Here is a 9,960-nt window from a genome sequence, read left to right as displayed (position 1 = left end):
CAATACTAATACAATAACAACCCACAAGGCCAGGATGAATCAATTTTTCAAAACAAATGCTCATTTTCCAGAATGCTCACATTTGCAACGTGCTCCTACTAAACAATCGTAAAAACTCTCTAAATCGATAGACAGGTGTTTTCTCGTCGATTTCCAGGTAATGATAAGCCAATACTGTGCAGGTGATGTCGGGCATAACTACATGGTCTTTTTTAAAATATATATGCATTATTGCATCACCATACAAATCATATAAAACTGTAAGAGGGAAGGACCTAACAAATGAAAGGCACACAATCCAATTACCACACTAAACCACAAAATTACGTCCGCCTACAGACAGGATTTAAATAGTTGAGCAAACCTTAGCCATCGCCAAATATTATACGATATATAAAGAACAAGACATGATGTAACTGAGTTATTTCAATCGATTAGTGTCACTACGTGTGCTTTCAGGAGCAATCTAGTGCAAAACACAAATCACGCACGGAACTTAACGATCAATCCTCGCAACAGAAACGTCCCAGACTCGCCCCTATACATGGAAATACACGTCAATCTATTTCTGTGAGATTCGTTACTCAGTGACGCAATTTTCAGTAGATCTTATGGCTTAAAATATAAGTGTAAAAGAAGCTGAACGATCGAAAATCGTATATCACCTGTAAAAACTGCACTAATCAACGCCTGCCACGAGGTCTACCACCACCTGACCTCGGACCAGGATAGCGAGCAAACTGCAGCCTTAAATTATCTGAGTCGCGATCATGTTCATCAAATTTATAACCTGCAAGATGGAACTGGATGGATTTACCCTGCGTAACTTTGTGAAACTCGGAACGTAGTATTAGCGACATTCTCACATGTAGGGATGATGATACACGACAATTTACTACCACATAAACTTGCATAGAGAAGCTTATACAAAGCTTGGGGAAAGCATTATGACTCTCCATTCTCCAATATCCAGTACTGCGGAACAGGAGTCTACTGATCATCACCGTTACCCAACAAACACTGTGCATCACTGTTACCCACCAATCTCTTCCACACAGTTATCATTACTAAAGCTCAAGAAGAATAACCTCCACTAGAAAAAATTCACAATAGATAGGTCTAAGGACCCCTGGTCATCTCTCCATGAATTACACAATCTAAGGATGGAGCAAATTCCTACCCTGCTAATTGCGTATTCACGTCTAGCGTGTGGGGAGTCACAAATCGATGCAATCATGTAATTCGATAATAACGTCGTAAATAATGCGGCGCTAGTTACATAGGATAATACTCAGAAAGAAGTTGGCTTGAAAAAGAAAAACTTAAGGAAGCAGGAAGACGACATTTACGGGGTCTAAGAGAACAGGAAAGAAGGGAAAATAAGCCCTCCTTAACAAAGTGAAACCAGCCCTTGTCCAGTAGAGCGAAATAGACAAACATATGAAATGTAAGACCATCAAAAGCAGTCCATCAAACAGATGTAAAATCTCTTGGAACACCTAAAACTAGTCACCTCAAAACTCATAACAAGCGGTCACGTCCTCCACCATCCACTAGGAGGTAGCAAAGGGGTGGAACAGAAGTCCATTTTCCATGAGACAACTGGCTGTTTTACTCAGAGAAACAGATTAGATAATGCCCTATATTGCCAGATAAATATAATAATGTAAATGGCAGTCATTTACGGTTGAGTACACTGGCGTACCCTGAGTTAGCTCAAGGTATGTAAACTGGCAAAGGAGTACTATATGATTTTAGCAATAGACAAAAACATATTAAATAAGGTCAAGGAAAACAATCTAGAAACAGTTACCACAAGAAATAACATAAACATCAAGTTTCGGTACCTACATCTACTTGGGGACTTTTGGGTGGTATAAGAAACAGCAAAAATACAAACAGAGCTACAACTCCCATGAAAAGAGACAAAAGAGGACAGTTGGTATTCACCTTGTAAGGCGTCCATTGCAGTTGCTGCCTGGGCAGGAGTACCAAAATCAACAAAACATAGGACAAGTTGATCTCCTCCAGGCTGCAAGAATCAAATTAGACCTCGAGCTTCTACAACACGATTTCCCTAAAAAAAAGAATAGATAAACTTACATGTCTAGCTTCCTTGCTCACAAGCCTTACTTCTTTAAAACCTACAAAGGGACGAAAAATATCTGCAAACCCAAGTTAAGGAACAAATACAGAAAATGTGTTTACTATTAAAAGAGCCACATAACTGATCAAAGGATACGAGATACTTCTCTTCGTGTACAATTTCCAGGCAAGCCCTCGACAAACAGTGTGTTTGAAGCATCTGCAGGAAGAGGGATCTCAGGTTTACCACCTGAAATTCCAATATTCTGGCCTTTTCCACCCATTGGGTCAAACCCTCTAACACCAGACATACGCATATCATCAGCTGGATGACCAATCATTCCCCCACCCAAGGATCTACCTGATTCTCCATATGTTGGAATTTGCTGAAGAAAATTTCAAGTATTAGGAAAATGAAACTGAAATAAATGAGCAATCTTTAAACGCTAAAATCATACCCCACTGCGCAAATAGCGGTCATAAGACGCTCCAATGTTATCAGTCTCTCCAACCAAGCGGTAACTAGCCCTTTCATCCTCACGAGAATAATAACTAGGCATTTCATGACCACCAGGCATATCTAGACCAGTGAAGTTCAAAATATAAGAAATATATAATAAAATGTTTATTAATTAAGCGTGCGGGTGCCGTACCGTAGTCGGAGCGAGCACGTTTCAAAGCAACAGGTGGCAAAGGAGCTTGCCGTGCTTCGTTGTACCTCCAATAAGCATCCCCCATTCTTTATTTCTCAAATTCGAGTCTGTGTATCAAAGTGGAGATAAATTAGGGCAACGAAGAATAGAATAGACAGATAGGGTGTCAAAATGGAACTCGGGCGGGTTGGGTCGGGTTGAGGCATAACCCGAGCCCAACCCAAGTTTCAAATGCTTCAGCCTGAGCCTATCCGGCCTCAAACCTTTCGGTCCTTAAATTTTCCAGATTTTGAAACTTAAGCCCCCATTTCATTAAGGATTGGTCAAGTTTATTTTTGAATTTTTAATAAAAAAAATTGATTTTAAAATATTCTACAAATGAAATAAAAAGATATTGATTGTTTGAAAATAAACTTATAATTTTGATTATTATTTTTTTAAATGATTTTCAACCTTATTTTTACAAGTTTTTAAGTTAGAAAGATTTTGAAAGATATCATTTTAATATATATTTTGTAAATCAAACGGGCTTAGAGCATCTTTAGGTAGTGGTAGCAAAAAAAAAAAAAATTTGAAACCAAACCAAACAATTTTGGCCAACTTTAGGTGGTCACAAATTTAATTACCAAAAACAATAAAATTCGACCAAACAACAACGCTGCGTTTTGGGCAAAGAGTGCCCTATATAGCCTATTCCGGTTTAACCACTAAATCCCAATTGATAGGTCCAAGCCTCCACGCGGTTTTGAGAAAACCGGGTCAAAATAAACAAAAAAAATTTTTTTTTTTTTTTTCCTAAACCACATCGCGGTTTTGCCAAAAATCGCACCAAATATAAGCCGGATGAATGATGGCAGCCCCTAGAGATGGAATTCGAGAAAATTTCGAAACTTTTTTCAAATATGAAGGAAAAAGCAAATCAAATATCTACCACCATGAGTGTTTGGTTTAGGTTTTTAGTTTTTAATATTCTAATCCGAAGTTGAAAAAACCAAAAACCGGTGTCGGGTTTTGATTTTACAAAACCAAGCCCAAACCACATATCAGACATGTTAGCCCAAGACCAACAAAAGTCAAGTTTTAGTCTATCGGGCTTGAACTAACCCGACCCAAGTTCCACCCCTAGAATAGAATTGACAGAATAGCTTGTTGGACTTCCCGAAACAGGCCCATGCCCAACCGTGTAGCGGGCCTATATAAACACCGACAACAGTGACACAATCAATTTTTCTTCTAGGGTTTGTGCAAAGATGAGGCCGGTGTTTTGTGGTAGTTTCGACTACGATACTCGACAATCTGAGTTGGATCGTCTCTTCTCAAAGTTTGGCAAAGTTGAGCGTGTCGACATGAAATCTGGTAACCTTAAACCCAACTAAAACTTGTGCTAATGTTAATGATTCTATTTTTAAATATTGAAATAATCTACTAAACTGACATAGATAATTGTTATTCATATCACGCTTTGGTATTAATGGTGACGGAGACAGCAACCACATAAAAACTGATTCTTTAGAGAATGTTGTATTTTAATGGTTGTTTTGACGCAGGAACTTTACCAATGGAAATTGAGCTCCTACATTGGCTCATCAGTCTCTATATAAACCTTTCTATGGACAAGGAAGCCTTCTTGCTTACTTGCTCATCCGTGCACACTGCCTAAAGTTGCAATCATACAACAATGATCATAGCTGAATTCCTAGCATCTATCATGCATGCCTTCTTCCACTACTCTACATATTGGCCATATACTGCCCAAAGTTGCCATTGTACCAGAATGGTCACAGGAGAATCACTAGTATCGGCCATGCATTCCTTCTCCCACTATTGTACATTGACGGATCGCTAATATCAGTCATGCATGCCTTCTACTACTACTACTGTTCATAGGCGAATCAATCGTGTTGTAACATGTGTACCACTCTGTTAGCATGATTTAGTTCATTCCTACCATGGTTGACTTGTGCATCAGGCCTGCTCCTATTTGCAGGTGTTGTATCTTTTTGTATTAGCAGGAAAATATATATTGCATCATGGATGCATATTGAGTATTGTATAATGCAGATGCACTTTCCGTTTTACATCTCTTGCTTACTTGTGTTATCTGGATGTAGGTTTTGCTTTTGTCTATTTTGAGGACGAACGTGATGGTGATGATGCAATTCGACATCTTGATAATACACCATTTGGTTACAGCAAGCGCAGGCTTTCTGTTGAGTGGGCACGGGTAATACTTTTTTTATTTTTGTTTTACTAATTTGCGTTTGTTTTGTTGTTTCTTTTCATTCTTTCAAAATGTTGGATACCAATTTCTCTTTTTCTGAAGCAGGGCGAGCGTGGTTCGCGACACCGTGAAGGCTCTAAATCAATGGCAAATCAGAGGCCAACTAAAACCTTGTTTGTGATTAACTTTGATCCAATCAATACCAGGACTCGTGACATTGAAAAGCATTTTGAGCCTTTTGGAAAGATATTACATGTGAGGATTAGAAGAAACTTTGCATTTGTGCAGTTTGACAAACAAGAAGAGGCTACTAAAGCTCTTGAAAGCACCCACATGAGGTTTGTGTAATATACCCTTGTTTCAGTTGTTAGGGATGTAAATTAAATATTGGATTAAGTTAAAGTTTCCAAAATTTACTGGTTATTAACTTGCAATTTTTTCCCTTCTTTGCCTTTCCCATTCACATTTCAGCAAGGTTTTAGGTAGGGTGGTATCTGTTGAGTATGCCCTGAGGGACGATGGTGAACGGGGTGACAGGCACGAAAGTCCAAGAAGAGGTTATGGGGGTCGTGGTGATAGCCCATATGGCCGTTCTAGAAGTCCAGTGCACCACCGGAGCAGACCAAGTCCAGATTATGGTCGTGCACGTAGTCCTGATTATGGTCGTGCAAGAAGTCCAGATTATGGTCGTGGTAGGAGTCCGGTTTATGACAAATACAATGGCCCATCATACAACGGGGGAAAGAGCTCTGAATACGTTAGGTATCGCAGGTAAGTTCAACTAAAATCTTCTGTCTTTCTTTCCTTCTTCCTTTCATGAGTCGTGTTTTTATTTTCAATATGGTTTTAATTATCCTTTTGTCTACTGTAACAGCCGCTCACCTGGTCGTAGATAAAGAGAAGGATTGATGGATTAACACTTTATGGGAACAAAACAAGCAGGAAGTGTGGACTTGGTGTGTGGATGGACGGTGACTTCCTGTGGAAAGTTGTCTTTTATTTCATTTTTCAGAGTTAACCTGGTAATAGTTGTTTGGGATTTATCTTGTAGCTACCCTGTGAGCTAGTTGTTTTACATATTATGTAGAGTAGTAAATGGCTCGTATTTTAAACAGTCTTGTTGACAAGCAGTGCATATTGGTGTTTATTTTCCGCGTAAGATGGAAATTGTTTTACATATTACGTAGAGTAGTAAATGGCTCATATTTTAAACAGTCTTGTTGACAAGCAGTGCATATTGCTTAGTTTTGGTAACTATTAGTTTTGGTAGAAGGTAATCAACGTAACCTTTCCTCTCAAGGCTAGAGATTGTTCCTAATGAGAGCAGATGAATGTAGAAATGGTTGCAAATGATGAATCTTCGAAGGCTAGGGATCGTTCCTAATGAGAGCAGATAAGGAAGACAATGTTGGATACGAAATGGTTGCAAATGATTGAATTTTCGAAGGAAGAAGATCTGTTCAAGGACCTTCTACATGACTTAACTTGTTTTGTTCAAATTTAATTTGGTGAATTAGGTTGCGATACAGAAACAGGTGGTGGCTGAACAGGATCTTTGCAGTACATAAGGCATCCATTGTGGCAAAACGATCTTCTCATAAAATGGAGTTGAAACAAACGGAGTTTGTAGGATTAATAGTTCTAATTAACTACAAAGTTTGGAACGAAAGTCTGTAGTTGGCTCGAGGATGATCAAATATTAACTGTGGAAGAGGTACGAAGGTGCGGTACTTTATTGGCTAAACGCACTAGTGCTTCTGCCACTAAATTCTTCTTGTTGAATTAGCAAAGTTATGAACAAAAACGAATCAACCAACCATTACAGTAAGGTGATATGGACTTGTTCTTCAAAGATATAATGATAGAAAAGACTTATTCATCTTCAAAAGATAACCAGCACCACATTACAAATATTTATGAACATTTGAATCTAAAAGTTACTGAAACTAAAAACTAAACTGACTTCCGATTGAACTCTTGATGCAGTGCCTTCTCAAGCCATACCTCAGCTTCTTCCATCATTCCAGGACTCAGTCTAATCATCAATATGCAAAATTCAGTCTCATTCAGAGCACCATCTCCATCCAAATCACCTTCTCTAACCATTCCTTCCAACTCTTCCTTGCTCATTCCATCCATCCCCAAAAGGCTTGAATTTCTCTCTAGACTCTCCTTTGTTATCAAACCACTCACTGGGTCTGCTAGAAGTCGAAACCCGCCACAGAGTTCTGACATGAACGACTCCACATCAAGCTTATCAACCATCACAGGTAAAAGATCTTGATACTCTTCAGTTGGTTTCGAAGACGTAGTAGAGTCCTGGCCATTTCTTGCCATGCTTTCTTCTTCTTGATCAATTCAATCTCAAGAGGTACTTTCACTCTTTGGTTTAGACAAACGTCACTCTATGGAATTGTTTTCAACATGCATCATGTATTTATGGTTTGTGTTTCTAGGAAGTTGCGTTCCAAGAATTATTCATGTGGCTGGTGGGTGAGGGATTTGTCTAATTGGTTGGAGAGTTGTGAAGTTTGTCCAATAGTGTAGCTTCTATGAAGCTTCTGCATTAATATCAACTCTCCCACTATCTATCTCTATTTCAATCTTTTCGGATTCTTCTTCATGTTCTTTGTCGTCACGTATTGAAAATGATATTCCACATCAATCATGGTTTTGTTTTGTAAGGCTATCTGCCGTCCCACAACTTGAGCGAGTTGGTTGACGTTCAGTACATGAAAATGCAAGTTTTCAAGTAATTGCCCCAAATCCAATCCAACGTTTTGCATGAAAATGCTCAAGCAGTCGAGGCAGGTAACGCAAGCGCAACAAGTTTTGCATCCAAACGATAAGATGAGGCCCAAACTTTCCTTTCCTCCTTCCCATTCTATTCAGTGTTCTAAAAAACACTATACGGAAAACACTATACGGTTAGGCTATAGGCGGTTTTTTCCTAATATATATAGTAATACACACCTATATTATAAGAAATGAAGAAAATCATTTACCATAATTCAAAAAATAAACACAAACAAATATACTTATTACAAAAATGCGTAATAGTTGAAAAATATCAACTTCATATAAAAACATATTTTTTGTTATAGTGAACATATAATTTACATATATTAGACTTTAGTCTTTTAAACTCATTCAAATCTTAAGTCTACGCGGGCTTTGATTTTGACATTTAATCATTAAAAAAAAAATAAAAATAAAAAATAAAATAAAATAAAATTAATTGGACCGTCTATCCCCGCCTAATCGGTCTACTGATTTTTTAAACGACTTGGGCCTAGGCGAGTCGGTTGGGCACCGCCTAAACCGATTTTTAGAACAGTGCATTCTATACTCCCTCTGCACTTTTCCTGTAACCACTTTCTAAAGAGCAATTTGGACATAGATTTTGTTCAAAGCTCTAGATTGATCCAATGGGAATAAGCTACCATTTGATAGATACACGTCACAGAAGACAGAACAACACCACCACTCATGACATAGATATAGCATCTGTAGAAGAGAGGTAGCGGAGGCTGAACTTTGCCCCTCTAGTCTGAATGAATCAATCTCATAATAAGGATCTCCTGCCTCATAAAACATAGATATCTTTAGCCAGAATAGCATGCAGATTGCAGAGTATATGGAATACTGTTCATACACAATGACACTATCCTTTATCATGTCTAACTGGATTGGATTGGTTTGCCAAAATTTTATGGGTTCAAAGCAAGACATTCCTAATCGGATTTATTGGATTAGACTAAGATTACACTCAATAACGATCCCATTCCTATATCTTCTCTTAACTACAAATCAAAGCATTTCTGGTGGTTCTCCTGACCACCAAAAATAATACGAATTCTTAAGTGTGATTCTTAATGCAAAAAACCTAACGCAATCAGCTATAGACAACATCTATGCCATAAGTGACCCTGCAGCAATACGGGTTATATGGCTTATTCTATTAAGTAAAGACTCAAAACGTATGCTTGTACTGGTAACTTCACTGCTCGCTTTGGATATATAAGAAGTTGAATTTTCTATAGATCGAACAAGACAAGAAGAAACATATATAAGAAGTTGAATTTTCTGAAACCAACGAATCAATCATTCAATTAGATAAAAAAAAAACGAACCACATCAACATATCTTTCAAGATAACTCATCTGCTTCATTATAACCAAACAACTGCACAAGAAATAATAAAACAAGCGCAGAAATCAATTATTTACAGACGCCATAATCTGAAAAAAAAAAAAAACATCTTTTTTAAAAGCGAAGCAACGGTACCTATGTGGCTATGTCACCTATGTGACTTAAGTGAAATAGGGTAAAGAGTAAGCGTACCTAGGAGAATTACTTGTTCTGATTTCGTCAATCCAAACATAAAGATTTCAGTGGTCAATCCAAACAAATAAAGATTATTAGTTATTTTATTTTGGTTAAATAAAATCAAATTGTTTGACAAATTGTTAACTAGTTAAATTAATATTTTGAAAATCAAAAGTATATATATATTTTAATAACAGACATTTCCTTATTTTGAAAGTGTTGGATGACAAATCGAACCTACTAGTTTGGTTAATTAGACTAAATAAAATTGTTAATATATTTTTTGCTTTAAATAAGGTGTTTAACTAGTAGTCTTATATAGCCCATAATATGTTTTTTTTCCCCTCTTCATTTGTGAATAAATAATATCACTTGGGCGTAATGCAAAATACGCTTGTGTAATGCGGCAACAAAGAAAAGTTCACTTGTAAATTTTTCATGTCAGCTGTTCTAAATTCTAACGGCAAAATAAGTTTGCGTAATGCAGCAACAAAGAAAAGTTCACTTGTTCTGAATTCTAACTACCAAGATATTTTGTAGTAATTTAGTTTATACAAAATCTAGTATACGCCTGTTGTACCTGTGCTCCAGCATCTGGGCCCTCTAATAACCAAGGGGGTGAGGGTGTATTGCCACACAAGGAGCATGCAAAATGACCAGACTTATCATATC

At 37.4% G+C, this 9,960-nt stretch overlaps 3 protein-coding genes across 4 annotated transcripts; 1 reads left to right on the top strand and 2 right to left on the bottom strand.

The window, feature by feature from the left end:
• Positions 1–408: 408 nt before the first annotated feature.
• On the bottom strand, positions 409–2,960 carry LOC147513934 (RNA-binding protein 1-like). Its single transcript, XM_086597272.1, has 7 exons — positions 2,739–2,960; positions 2,544–2,665; positions 2,243–2,471; positions 2,104–2,165; positions 1,951–2,032; positions 666–790; positions 409–538 (listed from the first exon to the last, which is right to left on the bottom strand). Exons 1-6 carry the CDS (start codon positions 2,821–2,823, stop codon positions 684–686), a joined length of 687 nt encoding a protein of 228 aa, XP_086453398.1. The 5' UTR covers positions 2,824–2,960; the 3' UTR covers positions 409–538; positions 666–683.
• Positions 2,961–3,969: 1,009 nt separating this feature from the next.
• On the top strand, positions 3,970–6,173 carry LOC147513933 (serine/arginine-rich splicing factor RS31A-like). 2 transcript variants are annotated; one of them, XM_086597271.1, is made up of 5 exons: positions 3,970–4,094; positions 4,850–4,962; positions 5,065–5,297; positions 5,431–5,730; positions 5,834–6,173. In XM_086597271.1, exons 1-5 carry the CDS (start codon positions 3,989–3,991, stop codon positions 5,853–5,855), a joined length of 774 nt encoding a protein of 257 aa, XP_086453397.1. In that variant the 5' UTR covers positions 3,970–3,988; the 3' UTR covers positions 5,856–6,173. The 2 variants fall into 2 exon arrangements, with proteins under 2 accessions (XP_086453397.1, XP_086453396.1); XM_086597270.1 differs by having other exon boundaries at positions 5,062–5,297.
• Positions 6,174–6,912: 739 nt separating this feature from the next.
• On the bottom strand, positions 6,913–7,296 carry LOC147513932 (Calcium-binding EF-hand family protein). Its single transcript, XM_086598982.1, has one exon. The coding sequence runs from the start codon at positions 7,294–7,296 to the stop codon at positions 6,913–6,915; it is 384 nt and encodes a 127-aa protein (XP_086455108.1).
• Between the last annotated feature and the right edge of the window lie 2,664 nt (positions 7,297–9,960).

Source organism: Coptis chinensis, chromosome 3 (genome assembly GCF_015680905.1).
Source record: "Coptis chinensis isolate HL-2020 chromosome 3, ASM1568090v1, whole genome shotgun sequence".
NCBI lineage: Eukaryota > Viridiplantae > Streptophyta > Magnoliopsida > Ranunculales > Ranunculaceae > Coptis > Coptis chinensis.
The sequence above is the reverse complement of the archived record's forward strand: the minus strand, read 5'-3'. Positions and strand labels throughout refer to the sequence as shown.